The sequence below is a fragment of the Hyla sarda genome, chromosome 4, assembly GCF_029499605.1.
Source record: "Hyla sarda isolate aHylSar1 chromosome 4, aHylSar1.hap1, whole genome shotgun sequence".
NCBI classification, from domain to species: Eukaryota; Metazoa; Chordata; class Amphibia; order Anura; family Hylidae; genus Hyla; species Hyla sarda.
In genome coordinates this window covers 29,219,502-29,236,990 of record NC_079192.1, presented here as the reverse complement: position 1 = coordinate 29,236,990, position 17,489 = coordinate 29,219,502, and the positions used below count along the sequence as shown (strand labels likewise).

General features: G+C 44.0%; 1 protein-coding gene across 2 annotated transcripts in view; it reads right to left on the bottom strand.

The window, feature by feature from the left end:
- Positions 1-11,635: 11,635 nt before the first annotated feature.
- CC2D1A (coiled-coil and C2 domain containing 1A) overlaps positions 11,636-17,489 on the bottom strand; it is a 47,079-nt gene continuing 41,225 nt past the window's right edge. For both annotated transcript variants that reach the window (XM_056570261.1, XM_056570260.1), the window contains 13 exons: positions 16,050-16,166; positions 15,898-15,965; positions 15,760-15,818; positions 14,968-15,019; positions 14,601-14,700; positions 14,278-14,368; positions 14,039-14,170; positions 13,424-13,476; positions 13,276-13,336; positions 12,743-12,869; positions 12,542-12,618; positions 11,874-11,921; positions 11,636-11,794 (listed from right to left, as the gene is read on the bottom strand). In XM_056570261.1, coding sequence (XP_056426236.1) covers positions 11,774-11,794; positions 11,874-11,921; positions 12,542-12,618; positions 12,743-12,869; positions 13,276-13,336; positions 13,424-13,476; positions 14,039-14,170; positions 14,278-14,368; positions 14,601-14,700; positions 14,968-15,019; positions 15,760-15,818; positions 15,898-15,965; positions 16,050-16,166 — 1,006 coding nt within the window. In that variant the 3' untranslated portion in view covers positions 11,636-11,773. The remainder of the gene's footprint in view (positions 11,795-11,873; positions 11,922-12,541; positions 12,619-12,742; positions 12,870-13,275; positions 13,337-13,423; positions 13,477-14,038; positions 14,171-14,277; positions 14,369-14,600; positions 14,701-14,967; positions 15,020-15,759; positions 15,819-15,897; positions 15,966-16,049; positions 16,167-17,489) is intronic.

Sequence of the window (17,489 nt, the reverse complement as noted above, 5' to 3'; positions counted from 1 at the left end):
CCATAATTGTCAGATATTTACAAAAGTCTGGGAAAAACCCTAAGAAGGGTATAGATCGCAGCTTTAAGCTGTGTCAGGACAGATTATTGGATCTGTTAGGTCCCATTGCTAAAATGCTGGACCTCACTGAAAACGCAGCTATTTCTGGCACTCCTCTCGATGTCGAAACTATGAGAGGCTGGACCCAACGCACTATGTGCATATTTGGGAATGTAAATCAGGCCCTCTGCACAGAGAGGAGAAGAGCTGTTCTAATGAAATTAGACCCACAATTATCACATTTAGCCCCTTCTGAGTCTGCCAATCCCAACGATAGTTTATTATTTGGGGATCAATTTATTAAAGAAATTTCCAAATATGTTGGATTATTTTCCTCCCTGGATAAGGCACAGAACTCTATAAAAAAGGTTTTGTCCAACAAGGTTTTTGCCAGGGCCGGAAGAAGCAGGGGCCGTTTTTCCGGCCGTGCCCAGTATAGAAGTCAACATAGAGGCCCCTTGCACCAAGACAGGAGCTCCTTCCCTGTCCCTACACCCCAACCTAACCCCTTCTTCCCGTATCGTGGATGCCCATGGAGGACTCGAGGACAAAGGGGTGTCAACCGTTCCAGACCTTCAGGTAAGATACCCGTTTCCAATTTTTTCCCATCTTCCAGTAGGAGGACGTCTCCTACATTTTTTCCAAAATTGGCAAGCAATATCCTCAGACCAATGGATATTAAATACAGTGAAAGGTTACCAAATAGAATTTGTCTATCTTCCTTTTCAGGATCTCCTTCCTCACCCGATTCAATTTTCCAAACCAGATCAAAATCTTGTGGAATCGGAGATACTAGAACTCTTTTCCAAAAAAGCCATTTTTCAGGTTCCAATGAATTCGACAGGTTTCATCAGCAATCTTTTCCTTGTAAAGAAAAAAGACGGAGGCTTCAGACCTGTCATCAATTTAAAGACTTTGAACAACTTTGTCCGATATCAACACTTCAAGATGGAAGGCATTCATCTGTTGAGAGATCTACTGTTGCCAGACGATTGGCTGGTAAGGATAGATCTCAAAGATGCCTATCTGACAGTTCCCATCCATCCTTCCTCAAAAATGTCTTCAATTTATATGAAACAACACCAAATAGCAATTCAGTTGTCTTCCTTTTGGCCTATCTTCCGCCCCATGGTGCTTCACCAAATTAATGAAGCCCGTGATTTCCACTCTACGTTCTCGAGGAGTCCGACTCATCATTTATCTGGAGGACATCCTCATTATGGCCAACTCCCTTTCAGTGGCTTATCGTCACATGAATTGGACAATTTCCCTCCTAAATTTCCTGGGATTTCTTATCAATTACGACAAGTCCATTCTAGTCCCTACAAAGGAACTGGAATTCCTAGGTTTTGTCATCAATACTCATACAACTCTGTTGAGTCTCCCCTCCAAAAATTAAAAACCATCAGGAGGGAGATTCATTCAATATTGAACAAGAATCTCATATCATTACATTCCATAGCTCGCATTGTGGGTCTGCTCTCAGCTTCAATTCAGGCAATCTTCCTGGCCCCATTACATTACAGAGCGCTTCAACGTCTAAAGATCAAACACCTCAGAGAAGGATTACAATATTCAGACGAAATTACTCTGTGTGCAGAAGCCAAAGAGGAACTTATTTGTGGCTTCGACACATTCAGGAATGGAATGGAAAAGCAATTTTTCATTCCAAACCGGATCTGATCATGGAATTGGATGCCAGCCTGATAGGTTGGGCAACCCGATGTGGTCAATCATCAACAGGAGGCAAATGGTCCCCTGCAGAAACTACTTTACATATCAACTGCCTGGAACTTTTAGCAGGCTTTTTTGCACTTCAGAGTTTTGCAAAACAACTCTTCAGATTGCTGCATCCTCTTGCGGTTGGACAACATTTCTGCTGTCCAATACATCAATCGCCTAGGAGGGACGAATTCAAAGACTCTTGCCAACATTGCCAAGAAACTTTGGCATTTCTGTTTAGACAGAAACATATCTCTGAGAGCAGAATATCTTCCAGGCCTTTCCAACACTGTAGCAGACTGGAACTCCAGATATCTCACAGACTCCAGCGACTGGAAACTAGATCCTACACTCTTTCAGCAGATCAATCTTTCCTGGGGTCCTCTACACTTAGACCTTTTTGCCTCACGTCTCAATCACCAACTACCTCTCTTTTTCAGTTGGCGTCCAGATCCCCTAGCTCTGGGAGTGGATGCTTTTCTTCAACCTTGGCCAAACCAAATTCTCTATGCCTTTTCCCCTTTCAGGTTAATCCCCAGAGTACTCCTGCAAGCTTCACTTTAAGAGACAACATTAGTCTTAATTACTCCATGGTGGACATCCCAATCTTGGTTCCCCCATGTTGTCAGGATGCTAATAGACTTTCCCAGGATCCTTCCTTCTCACCCTCTGATACTCTTGGACCCACTACAGAACTCCCATCCTTTGATCTTATCTCAACAGCTCCCTCTGGTTGCATGGTTAATCTCAGGTCAGATTCCTTTGACTCAGAGATTTCTCAATCAACTAGAAACATATTGGTAGAAGCCTAGGCTCCGGGTACCAGAACTGCTTACCGATCAGCCTGGAAACTTTGGGCTGATTGGTGCAGTCAACGGAATCTGGATCCCGTTCATTCCTCTATCCCCCACATCCTGAACTATCTGTCAGCTTCTTTCGATTCCGGCAAGGCATACCGTACCTTGAATCTTTATCGCTCTACTATTTCCTTCTATCATTCTCCTGTCGATTCTATCCCTATTGGTAAACATCCCATGGTATGCAAATTGTTGAAGGGTATTCGTTTTAAGCGTCCACCTCAGCCCAAATATACCTCTACTTGGGATGTCAATCTAATACTTGATCTTTTTTCATCTTGGGAAGACAATGACAATCTATCCCTTAAAATGTTATCGTTCAAACTTACCTGCCTTCTATGTCTTATTTCTATAACAAAGAGTCTCAGACGTTAAAGCTCTGGACATATCTCGTAAACAATATTCTCCTCAAGGAGTTTTATTTTCCGTATTTAGACGTACTAAAACAAACTTACATCAAGTCTTCTATCCTGCTTTTCCTCATAATGAGAAATCGTATGTAGTCCAATGTTTGAAATCTTATAAATCCAAAACCAAGGACATCCGAAATTCATCCTCATCCCAGCTACTTATATCTTATTGTAAGCCTCACTTACCACTCTCTTCTGCTACTTTAGCTAGATGGGTCAGACAGTGCATGGCCTTAGCTAATATAGATATCTCTCTATTTGGCGCCCATTCTTCTAGAGGTGCCGTATCCACTAAATTTATCCAATCAGGAGGTTCATTGACAGATCTTCTCAAGGCAGCAAATTGGTCGTCGGAATCTACATTTAAAATGTTTTACTTTAGACCTGATCCTCATGTTTCTATGAATCTTGTATAATATTATGTATATAACGTGTGTACTTTATGATTTAGCTTTATACTTGCAATGCGAGCCTCCTGTCTTGATAAAAAATTGGAGATTTTCCTACTCTAGGTGACGGAAAATATGGATTTTATGAAAGACAGGAGGCGAGCATTATCCCTCCCTACCCAACCCTCTAATATGTGTTTTTTCTCCATTTTCAGCTTACTAACCATCAAGCAGCATGGACTTACCTATTTTATTTCTACGTCTACTGGATTCTGGCTTCATTCGTCAGTCAAATGTTTCTACAACTTCATCGCTGATCTTCCATTCTCAAGTCTTCATACTGTTCTACGTTCCAGTTGATTCATGTTTCTTCAAGTTGATTGGACTTGTTATATTTTGGATTTATTAATGTAAACAAAGAGGGATAATTTTACCTGACAAGACACTATATAGACTGGCCTGGGCTACTATTGGCTAGTCCATACCTAGCATTCTTGGTTGCACTACCTGTGATGTTACACCTGTGTGAACAAGTTTTTTCTTTTCAAATATATGTTTAAATGTTACTGCTATGTGTTTTAACAGTAAAGAAAGAATTGCATTGCGAGCCTCCTGTCTTTCATAAAATCCATATTTTCCGTCACCTAGAGTAGGAAAATCTCCAATTTTTCACAAAATTTAAAAAATCGGAATTTTTCAGGGACCAGTTCAGTTTTGAAGTGGATTTGAGGGGTCTTCATATTAGAAATACCCCATAAATGACCCCAGTATAACCCCCCCCCCCCCCCAAAGTATTCAAAATGACATTCAGAAAGTGTGTTAACCCTTTAGGTGTTTCACAGGAATAGCAGAAAAGTGAAGGAGAAAATTCAAAATTTTCATTTTTTACACTCGCATGGTCTTGTAGACCCAGTTTTTGAAATTTTACAAGGGGTAAAAGGAGAAAGAGCCCCCCAAAATTTGTAACCCAATTTCTCTCGAGTAAGGAAATACCTCATGTGTATGTCAAGTGCTCTGTGTATGCACTTGATTTTGGAGAGTGAGTTTTTCTGAAATGGTTTTTGGGGGCATGTCACATTTAGGAAGCCCCTATGGTGCCAGAACAGCAAAAAAGAAAAAAAAAACATGGCAAACTATTTTGGAAACTACACCCCTCAAGGAACGTAACAAGGGGTCCAGTGAGCCTTAACACCCCACAGTTGTTTGATGACTTTTCGTCAAAGTCGGATGTGTAAATACATTTTTTTCTTTTCACTAAAATGCTAGTTTACCCTCAAATTTTTAATTTTAACAAGGGATTATAGGAGAAAATGCCCCCCAAAATTTGTAACCTCATTTCTTCTGAGTACGGAAATACCCGATGTGTAGACATCAAGTGCTCTGCGGGCGAACTACAATGCTCAGAAGAGAAGGAGTGCCATTGAGCTTTTGGTGGGAAAATTTGGTTGGAATAGAAGTGGGAGGCCATGTGCATTTACAATGTCCCCATATTGCCAGAACAGTGGACCCCCCCCCACATGACCCCATTTTGGAAACTACACCCCTCACGTAATGTAATAAGGGGTGCAGTGAACATTTACACCCCATTGGTGTTTGACAGATCTTTGGAACAGTGGGCTGTGCAAATGAAAAATTTTATTTTTCATTTTCACGGACCACTGTTCCAAAAACCTGTCAGACACCTGTGGGGCGTAGATGCTCACTGCACCCCTTATTACATTACGTGAGGGGTGTAGTTTCCAAAATGGTGTCACACGTGGGGGGGTCCACTGTTCTGGCACTATGGGGGCTTTGTAAACACATGTGGCCTTCAATTTCGAACACATTCTCTCTCCAAAAGCCCAATGGCGCTCCTTCTCTTCTGAGCATTGTAGTGCGCCCACAGAGCACTTTACATCCACATATGGGGTATGTTCTTACTCAGAAGAAATGGGGCTACAAATTTTGGGGGGGCTTATTCTCCCTTGTGAAATGAAAAATCAAGTGTAACACCAGCATTTTAGTGAATTTATTTTCTTTTTTTTCATTTTCACATCCAACTTTAACAAAAATTCGTCAAACACATGTGGGGTGTTAAGGCTCACTATACCCCTTGTTGTATTCCGTGAGGGGTTTAGTTTCCAAAATGGGGTCACCTCTGGGTATTTATTGTTTTGCGTTTATGTCAGAATCAGCTGTAAAATCAAAAGTTAGTTCTGTACTAACATGCTGGTGTAGACCCCAACTTTACCTTTTCATAAGGGGTAAAAGTAGAAAAAGCCCCCCAAAATTTGTAACGCAATTTCGGAGTACGGAGATACCCCATATGTGGACCTAAACTGTTTTCTTGAAATATGACAGGGCTCCAAAGCGAGAGAGTGCCATGCGCATTTGATGCCTAATTTGGAGATTTGAATCCGCCACAAAAATACCCCACGGCAGTGTTTCCCAAACGGGGTGTCTCCAGCTGTTGCAAAACTCCTAGCATGCCTGGACAGTCAGTGGCTGTCCGGCAATACTGGGAGTTGTATTTCAACAGCTGTAGGCTCCGTTTTGGAAACAGTGCCGTACAAGACGTTATTTTTTTTTGAGGGGGGGGGGGAGGGGGGGGAGGATGGGGACTGTGTAAAGGTATGTATAGTGTATTTATTTTGTGTACTGTAGTGTTTTTAGGGTACATTTGCACTGGCAGGTTTATAGTGAGTTTCTCGCTGGGATTTTGAGCTGTGACGGAAAATTTGCCTCATCTCAAACTTGCAGCAGAAAACTTGCTGTAAATCCACCCGTGTGAATCTACCCTGTACATCCACATGGGGGGGACGGGGGGGACCTTCAGCTGTTGCAAAACTACAACTCCTAGCATGTACTGACAGACCATACATGCTGGGAGTTGTAGTTATGCAAAAGCTCGAGGCACATTGGTTGCGAAACACTGAGAGTTTGTTACTTAACTCAGTGTTTCACAACCAGTGTGCCTCCAGCTGTTGCAAAACTAGAACTCCCAAGCATGTACAGTCTCTCAGTGCATGCTGGGAGTTGTATTTTTGCAACATCTGGAGGCACCCTAGTTGGGAAACACTGGTCTAGAGGGTGTAGTGACCCGATTCTAGAACTGGGCTGTATTCCATCTGAGTCACCTATAGGTAACATGACGATTCTGTAAACAGGTTTTATATAGGGTGTGTTGGGCGTCAACTCTACAGGAGGGACTGATCCAGTAAGGCAGTGTTTGCCAACCAGGGTGCCTTCGGCTGTCCGGGCATGCTGGGAGTTGTAGTTTTGCAACATTGGCATACAGGTTTGGAAAACTCTGCTCTAAGGGTTAAGGAGTTTATTCCGGATTAAAAAAAATCACAGATTCTTTCTTCAAGAAGCAGCGCCACTTTTGTCCTCAGGTTGTGTGCGGTATTGCAGCTCAGTTCTGTTGGAAGTGAATGGAGCTGAATTGTCATACCATACACAACAGAGGACAACAGCGGTGCTGCTTCTTATAGAAAGTAGCTATGTTTTTTCTAATCCTGGATGACCCCTTTAACCCTTAGAGCAGTGTTTTCTAAACAGTGTATCTCCAGCAGTTTGCAAAACTACAACTCCCAGGATACCTGGACAGCCAAAGTCTGTTTGGGCATGCTAGGAGTTGTAGTTTTGCAACAATCACACACATATATATATAATGGCAGCCTACGAGCGTCGTGCATGACTTGTTCATACACATGAACAGTTCATACACCAAGTCATATATATATATATATATATATATATATATATATATATATATATATATATACACACACACACACACACACACATTTATAGATATCCTTCTCTCTAGTGAACAGTTCATACGCCAAGTCATATTCTACAGGGTGGGCCATTTATTTGGATACACCTTAATAAAATGGGAATGGTTGGGGATATTAACTGAGGAGGGAAACTTTTTAAGATGGGTGGTGACCATGGTGGCCATTTTGAAGTCGGCCATTTTGAATTCCACATTTGTTTTTTTCAATAGGAAGAGGGTCATGTGACACATCAAACTTATTGGGAATTTCACAAGAAAAACAATGATGTGCTTGGTTTTAGCATAACTTTATTCTTTCATGAGTTATTTACAAGTTTCTGACCACTTATAAAATGTGTTCAATGTGCTGCCCATTGTGTTGGATTGTCAATGCAACCCTCTTCTCTATATACTGCTATATACTACTATATACACCGCAGGAGAAATGCTAGCACAGGCTTCCAGTATCCGTATACACTGCTATATACTACTATATACACCGCAGGAGAAATGCTAGCACAGGCTTCCAGTATCCGTGTATACAGATACTGGAAGCCTGTGCTAGCATTTCTCCTGCTGTGTATATAGTAGTATATAGCAGTGTATACGGATACTGGAAGCCTGTGCTGGCATTTCTCCTGCGGTGTATATAGTAGTATATAGCAGTGTATACGGATACTGGAAGCCTGTGCTAGCATTTCTCCTGCGGTGCATATAGTAGTATATAGTAGTATATAGAGAAGAGGGTTGCATTGACAATCCAACACAATGGGCAGCACATTGAACACATTTTATAAGTGGTCAGAAACTTGTAAATAACTCATGAAAGAATAAAGTTACGCTAAAACCAAGAACATCATTGTTTTTCTTGTGAAATTCCCAATAAGTTTGATGTGTCACATGACACTCTTCCTATTGAAAAAACAAAAATTGGATTCAAAATGTCCGACTTCAAAATGGCCGCCATGGTCCCCACCCATCTTGAAAAGTTTCCCCCTCACATAAACTAATGTGCCACAAACAGGAAGTTAATATCATCAACCATTCCCATTTTATTAAGGTGTATCCATATAATTGGCCCACCCTGTATGTTAATATTAATATATATATACACACACACATTTATATTTTTATTCATTTATTTTATATAAAATGGCCGCCTACCTTCTCTCTAGTAAACAATTCATACGCCAAGTCATATATATATATATAGTATTTATTTAATGTGCTGATCGTCGCATATACAGTGACTACACAATGCATAGTATTTGTAGCGATAGTACTTGTCACGAAGCAGCGGCAGCCATGTTCTCGACTTACAGTAAACTGTTTGTTGCTCCTCAGCCACACAACAGAGACAAGAGAAAGACGTTTATTGGTTAAAGTGACGCTTATCGTGAAAGCCGCCTAAAATCTCTACTGGAAACCAGCGATGTCACCAAAGTGAGGAGAAGCCATGTTGTTTTGAAGAGGGATGCAAAAAACATATAGGCCTCCTGACTAGTGCCACCTATAGGTGAGAACTTGCAGGGCACTAGGGTTCTTCTCTGCCATACATTGCCTCCTTTGAGGCGGATCAGTAGGTGTGACGGGTGAGGGCGTACTGGTACAGCTGTTGTGGGCATGCCCTTGTGAGAGGATACAGACTGCCCTGCATGTACATTGCTATTTATGTTACCCGCTGCATATTTTATATGTACGCAATTCTTCGAGAACAGTGTGTGCTGTTACAAGACTACAACTCCCAGCATGCCCAGACATTTTAGTTTTGTAAACACACACATGCCTTAAAAGGGGTACTCCGCCCCTGGCATCTTATCCCCTACCAAAAGGATAGGGGATAAGATGTTAGATCACCGCGGTCCCGCTTCTGGGGACCCCGGGGATCGCTGCTGTGGCACCCCACCATCATTACTGCACAGAGCGAGTTCGCTCTGTGCGTAATGACGGGCGATACAGGGGCCGGAGCAGCCTGACGTCATGGCTCCGCCCCTCATGACATCACGGCCCGTCCCCTTAATGCAAGTCTATGGCAGGGGGCGTGACGACCGCCACGCCCCCTCCCATAGACTTGTATTGACGGGGGCGGGCCGTGACGTCACGAGGGGCGATCCCCGGGGTCCCCAGCAGCGGGACCCCCGGCGATCTGACATCTTATCCCCTATCCTTTGGATAGGGGATAAGATGTCTAGGGGCGGAGTACCCCTTTAAAGGGGTACTCCGGTGGAGAACATTTTTTTTTTTTTATCAACTGGTGCCAGAAAGTTAAAACAGATTTGTAAATGACTTCTATAAAAAAAAAAAAAAATCTTAATCCTTCCAGTACTTATCAGATGCTGTATGCTCCACAGGAAGTTTTTTTTTGCTTTTTGAATTTCCTTTCTGTCTGACCACAGTAATCCTTAATCCTTCCAGTACTTATCAGCTGCTGTAAAATACAGAGGAAGTTCTTTTCTTTTTGAATTTCTTTTCTGTCTGACCACAGTGCTCTCTGCTGACACCCCTGTCCATGTCAGGAACTGTCCAGAGCAGGAGAGGTTTGCTATGGGGATTTGCTCCTACTCTGGACAGTTCCTGACATGGACAGAGGTGTCGGCAGAGAGCACTGTGGTCAGACCGGAAAGAAATCCAAAAAATAAATGAACTTTCTCTGTAGTATACAGCAGCTGATAAGTACTGGAAGGATTAATATTTTTAAATAGAAGTAAATTACAAATCTGTTTAACTTTCTGGCACCAGTTGATTTAAAAAAAAAAAAAAAAAATGTATTCCACCAGAGTACCCCTTTAAGATCCTATAGCAGTGTTTTCCAACCGGGGTGCCTCCAGCTGTTACAAAACTACAACTCCCAGCATGCCCGGACAGCCGAAGGCTGTCCGGGCATGCTGGGAGTTGTAGTTTTGCAACAGCTGGAGGCACCTCGGTTGGGAAACACGATTCTATAATGTGACAGGAACCTTTGTGCGCCCCCCTGAGGTAGCTTGTGAATGTGCCGCCCAATACCCTGCACTCAGCGAACATGACACAGAAGGATGCGAGTCCTACACATTAATACAACAATGATGAGGACAATGGATGATGATGATGATGATGAAATGAAAGCTGCCATATTGTTTTATGTTTTTATTACTATCCTTAGCAGCAGCTAGATGATCTACAGTAGGATTAATATCCTTTTTTACACATAAAAGCTCACGGACAGATGAGAATGAACGCTCACACAGGTATAATGTAGCGTGGAAGAACACGGTACAGACAGATGTAGCGGTACGCCATCAGGAGTGCACGAGGATGCACGCTCACACCACTCTGCACACTCGCTGCTGGTTCACTGCTAGTGCGTCAGTGTAGGCGAGCGTTTAGAAAAGTGCTGGGAAGGTCTGATTGTCACAGGATGATGGCGGCGCGCCAATGTAGTGTGCTAAGAGAATTTAAGGCACTGGTCCCCCAACTTCTATGGGACTGCATGTGGGGGGGGGGGGGGGGGGAAGGGGGGTATGTAAACATCTAAAATGGTTTTCTTGGGACACGGGCCTCCTGGGATAAGAAGGGTCTCCTGGGATGAGAAGGGTGAAAGCCTCCTGGGACAAGGGTCTGCTGCGAGGAGAAGGGTGAGAACAAGGGTCTTCTGGGATCAGAAGTAGAGAACCTCCTGGGATGAGTAGGGGGAAAGTATCCTAGCGAAGGGTCTTCTGGGATGAGAAGGGTGTAAGTCACCGGGGATAAGAAGGTAAAAACCTCCTGGGATGAGTAGGGTGAGAGCCTCCTTGGACAAGGGCCTTCTGGGATGAGAAGTGTGAATGACTCCTGGGATGAGAAGGGTGAAAGTCACCGGGGATAAGAAGGTGGAAATCTCCTGGGATGAGTAGGGTGAAAGTATTCTTGGACAAGAGTCTCCTGGGATGAGTAGGGCGAGAGCCTCCTGGGATGAGTAGGGCGAGAGCCTCCTGGGGTGAGAAGGATGAGAGCCTCCTGGGGTGAGAAGGATGAGAGCCTCCTGGGGTGAGAAGGATGAGAGCCTCCTGGGGTGAGAAGGATGAGAGCCTCCTGGGGTGAGAAGGATGAGAGCCTCCTGGGGTGAGAAGGATGAGAACCTCCTGGGGTGAGAAGGATGAGAGCCTCCTGGGGTGAGAAGGGTGAGAGCCTCCTGGGGTGAGAAGGATGAGAGCCTCCTGGGGTGAGAAGGATGAGAGCCTCCTGGGGTGAGAAGGATGAGAGCCTCCTGGGGTGAGAAGGATGAGAGCCTCCTGGGGTGAGAAGGATGAGAGCCTCCTGGGGTGAGAAGGGTGAGAGCCTCATGGGGTGAGAAGGATGAGAGCCTCCTGGGGTGAGAAGGGTGAGAGCCTCCTGGGGTGAGAAGGGTGAGAGCCTCCTGGGGTGAGAAGGGTGAGAGCCTCCTGGGGTGAGAAGGATGAGAGCCTCCTGGGGTGAGAAGGGTGAGAGCCTCCTGGGGTGAGAAGGATGAGAGCCTCCTGGGGTGAGAAGGATGAGAGCCTCCTGGGGTGAGAAGGATGAGAGCCTCCTGGGGTGAGAAGGATGAGAGCCTCCTGGGGTGAGAAGGATGAGAGCCTCCTGGGGTGAAGATTCTCCAGATCTTCATCTGGACATTTTCTGCAGCTAATGAGAGGAAAGGGAACAGGTCACCACTGATATTATCAGAACCACAGACAAAGGACAACTCTCCCTATGTACCCACCTCGTTGCCTACAAGGTTTCTCTTGTATAAAGCCTCCTTTGCTGCTTCCTATAAAGATGGAAATAAATGATTACCCATTTATAACTTCACCAATTCCATAACCGGTTGCTGGGTTGCGGCGCTGCATGCAGGATGTATATTCCCCTTATGTTAACATAGGGACTACACCTAATATTGATCATTTTTTAGGTCACTAATATAGTACAACTCTACAACAAAATGGACATAGAAAAGCCACATATATGGACTCAGTATGGCAGCACACAGAATCCTAATGGAACTACATTATAGACCAGTGGTCTCCAACCTGCAGACCTCCGGATGTTGCAAAACTACAACTCCCGGCATGCCCGGACAGCCAACGGCTGTCCGGGCATGCTGGGAGTTGTAGTTTTGCAACATCTGGAGACCATTGTTATAGACCCTCAGTAGCTATGTGTTACCAGAAGGCGCTTCCAAGAGATGTGAAGAGTTTCTATAATACAATATCTATGAGCCACAATTTTTTTTTCCCCATGAAACCACAAGAAAAAAAAAAAAAAAACCACTCCATATAAAATCCTAAACACTGAGGTACAGTATGGATCCATAGCAGTCTATTGACCTCCTTTTAAAAATCTATAAATATCATGTATGTGGGTTTTTAGAAACAATTGAGCAACACTCACCCTGTTCCCCTCCTGCCCCAGGCGCCGCGCAGAATCGGAGTAAAACTGCAAGTACCGCTCTAGCTGCCGAACATATTCTGAAAGAAGGAAGAAAAAAAAAAAAAGAAGAAGTCTTGGTCAAAATTGGAAGTAGTCGTCCCTGAAAGTTCACAATAACATTTCATACACTCTCAGCTATCTACAGCACTTGAGGCCTCTCACCCCCACGGATGGCGGGTCCCCCATGGCGTAGCTGCTGCATCTGTTGCTCCCTGCGCTGAGTGACATCATTGAGCAGAGCTATGAGGTCATTGGGAGGGGCGCGGTTCTGCTGCCTGTAAGCTAGAACCTGGAAAAGAAGCAGAAAAGGTTGGAATCAGAGAGTACGGATGAGAACCAGTTCTGTATATATATATATATATATACACACACACAACCAAAGAATAAGTTGGCCAGCACTATTAATTCCAAACTATTGTAAAAACCTGGCTTGCAGGTGCAGGCTGCTGGGCTAAATATACAGCAACAGGAGAATACAGCAGCACACTGCTAGCACAAAGATATAGATGAAACATGAGTATATAGATAAAACATGAGTATATAGATAGAACATAAAAAGCTATACAGCTGTAATGCAATAAATGAAGATATGAAACTATATATATATATATATATGTATATATATATATATATATATATATATATATATATATATATATATATATATATATATATATATATATATATACACACACCTTCTTCTCCAGCTTCTCCTTCTCAAAGACCAAGACACTCAGGCAGTGAAGGGTCTGGGGGCTGAAAGACAGAACAGTCAGTTTATAGGGTCATCACAAAGACTAGGATATCTTAAGTCTTAAAAAAACATGTAACCTTTGGACCCACCTATCGGAAGAAGATCTACTGTGGGTTGGTTGTTTTGGTTTTGAAGCTGGAGGCTACAAAAAAATAAATGAAGAGGGCATCAGTATGCATCAGTATCCATTAAAGGACCGGTCTAGTCCTGAAAAACGTATCCCCTATCCTAAGGATAGGGGATAAGTTTCAGATAGCGGGCGGTCCGACCGCGGAGACCCCATGTGATCTCCCGTACAGGGCCCCGGGGCGTGTTGACCACTGCCTTCGGCAATCTAATCTCCGGCTCTGCCATAGCGCTTTATTGAGAGGGCGCGTCGACCGCCGCTTCCTGCGGTGGTCCACACACGCTATCGGGCCAGAGAGCCGGGCCCTGTACGAGAGATCGCGGGGGGGGGTCCCAGCAGTCAGCCCCCCACCACCATCTCCCTTTAAAGGAGAAGTCAATTTAAAGGGGGGGGGGGGGGGTTCGTTGGGGCGGAGCATTATCGTATTATCGACATGGTAATTCCGATAACGTCCAAAATCGTGAATATCGGCCAAAACCGATAATCGGTCGATCCCTAGTAGGCATTGGTGGAATAAGAAGATGCCAGTCTCTTTCTCTGAGTACTGTGTATAGGAGTCAGTGAAGAGAAGTCTTACCGGAGGAAGGCTGATGGGTTCTACGACCAGCCACTTCTCTGTGCTGCTGCTTAGTTGTTGAGATGTGAAGGGCTCCCGTATTCGGACGCACACCTCTAATTTGCCCCCTGTAGGTCTGCGGCCGTCCATCACCTAGAAAGAAAAAACATGATATAGTGACGGAGACGATGATGAGGAGGTGAGAAACAGGATATCAGTCAATGAAAGGTGGAGATAGGTAGTAACATATAGAATATCACCTCCAGGATGTCTCGGATCTCACAAGTGTTGTCTAAAGTCTCCAACTTGAGGTGCGCTGTTCCCAATACCCGGTCAGATTTGAAGAGCCCCCTAGAGATAGAACATGGTATTAATATTGAGTATAACTAAACCGCCCTGAATTTTGCCAGCTCTACAGCAGTGTTTTGCAAACAGTATGTCTCCAGCTGTTGCAATACTACAACTCCCAGCATGCCCGGACAGCCGTTGGCTGTCCGGGCATGCTGGGAGTAGTAGTTTTGCAACAGCTGCAGACACACTGTTTGCAAAACACTGCTCTACAGCATTCCCCTTCATCAGTTACCCTTTCTGGATGACTTCAAACTTGATTCCTTTCGCTTGTATCGCCCTCTTCAGGCCGCGGTGATTGCGATTTATCTGCAGGTTGAACTTCTCCTTATACACTAGAGACACAACAGTGTAAGTCGTGAGTGTACATACATTTAATATGCCTGTAAGGGCCAGTTCACACTGAGAGCAGCGGATGGCATCCCCATTGAGAGCAATGCAGTCCGCGCGGAACATGGTCATTCTTTCGGCAGAGTATCCATAGTGTGAACTGCGCGATGGGATCCCATTGACAGCAATGGAAAGCTGCTGGAAATGGAATCTGCTGGCGGAATTTCTCAGTGTGAACTGGCCCTAAGTGCCCCCCCGTCACCCCTACACACCTGGAGAGTTGGTCCCTTTTAGGACGTTGGTCTTATCTCTCTGTGCTTCCTCCTGTAATAAAATAACAATAAGTAGTATGGATAGACATATAGGTAGATAGATATGAGATAGATAGAGATATGAGATAGATAGATAGATATGAGATATAGAGATAGATATGAGAGAGAGATAGATATGAGAGAGAGAGATATGAGATAGATAGATATGAGATAGATAGATATGAGATAGATAGATATGAGATAGATAGATATGAGATAGATAGATATGAGATAGATAGATATGAGATAGATAGATATGAGATAGATAGATATGAGATAGATAGATATTAGATAGATAGATATGAGATAGATATGAGATAGATAGATAGATATGAGATAGATGGATAGATAGATAGATATGAGATAGATATGAAATAGATAGATATAAGATAGATATGAGAGATCGATAGATAGATATGAGACAGATAGATAGATATGAGATAGATAGATAGATAGATAGATAGATATGAGATAGATAGATATAGATATGAGATGATAAATAGATAGATATGAGATAGATAGATATGAGATAGATAGATAAATATGAAATAGATATATAGATATAAGATAAATAGATAGATATGAGATAGATAGATATGAGATAGATAGATAAATATGAAATAGATATATAGATATAAGATAGATAGATATGAGATAGATACATATGAGATAGATAGAGATATATGAAATAGATATGAGATAGACAGATATGAGATGGATAGATTGATAGACAAATAGATAAGCTCCACTTACCAGACTAGGATAAGCAAACTCAAAGCGCACATAGGTATCCATATCGCTGGGAGATGAACCTATAAAAGAAAAAATATACACTAGTGTTAAGTGAGGCTAAAAAGGAAGACAGACAGCTGTAGCACAGACAGGACCTACCTGTGGGTAAATTCACTGCTTTTTTCACATACAACACAAGATCCGAATTGGTCAGTTCTGGGAATATCCTGCAGGGGGACACAGATAAGAGTTGGTAGGTGCCTCAGGCCCCGGGATATACCTACACGAGTACACGTGATAGACTTACTCACTTAACAATGCTGACAGTCCTCTCCTCGTAGTGACAGTGCGGCACAGGGAGACCCCGCGAGTGCGCCTGTTTCACGGTCTCAATGTACTTCATGCATTCCTCCGCCAGCTTCTCATACCTGTAGATAAGGCAACAAAAAGTTAAAGGGTTACTTGTCGTGATGGTGCTGGTGGCAGGATATAGGGTTTGGGGCATGGTTTAGGGCAGATCTGCTGCTGTGTTCAGTTATTTAGTTTACATTAAAATCTTTAGCTTCAAATGCTGCACAGGATACTGTACGTATGAACATACTCATAAACATCCCAAGAAATCCAAGCGATCAGACGTATTGCCGGAAAGGCCCATGTTAAAAGTCCCACGCAAGTCTATGGGACTTTCAGGGCTTGTCTTGTGCTATGATTGCACCCCTGAAGTTTACCTTGAAGAAGGGAATCAATGAGAAGGATGGCTATCCTGAAGGGGGGGGGGGGGGAGGGATCAATGAGAAGGATGGTTATCCTGAAGGGGGGGATCAATGAGAAGGATGGTTATCCTGAAGGGGGGGGGGAGGGATCAATGAGAAGGATGGTTATCCTGAAGGGGGGATCAATGAGAAGGATGGTTATCCTGAAGGGGGGGGGGGGGAGGGATCAATGAGAAGGATGGTTATCCTGAAGGGGGGATCAATGAGAAGGATGGTTATCCTGGAGGGGGGATCAATGAGAAGGATGGTTATCCTGAAGGGGGGGGGAGGGAGGGATCAATGAGAAGGATGGTTATCCTGAAGGGGGGATCAATGAGAAGGATGGTTATCCTGGAGGGGGGGATCAATGAGAATGATGGTTATCCTGGGGGGGGGGGGGTCAATGAGAAGGATGGTGATCCCAAAGGGGGGATCAATGAGAGGGATGGTTATCCTGGAGGGGGGGATCAATGAGAAGGATAGTTATCCTGGAGGGGATCAATGAGAGGGATGGTTATCCTGAAGGGGGGATCAATGAGAAGGATGGTTATCCTGAAGGGGGGATCAATGAGAAGGATGGTTATCCTGGAGGGGGGATCAATGAGAAGGATGGTTATCCTGAAGGGGGGGGGAGGGATCAATGAGAAGGATGGTTATCCTGAAGGGGGGATCAATGAGAAGGATGGTTATCCTGGAGGGGGGGATCAATGAGAATGATGGTTATCCTGGGGGGGGGGGGGTCAATGAGAAGGATGGTGATCCCAAAGGGGGGATCAATGAGAGGGATGGTTATCCTGGAGGGGGGGATCAATGAGAAGGATAGTTATCCTGGAGGGGATCAATGAGAGGGATGGTTATCCTGAAGGGGGGATCAATGAGAAGGATGGTTATCCTGAAGGGGGGATCAATGAGAAGGATGGTTATCCTGAAGGGGGAATCAATGAGAAGGATAGTTATCCTGAAGGAGGGGTCTGCACACCATGTACGTGGAGATGGGGA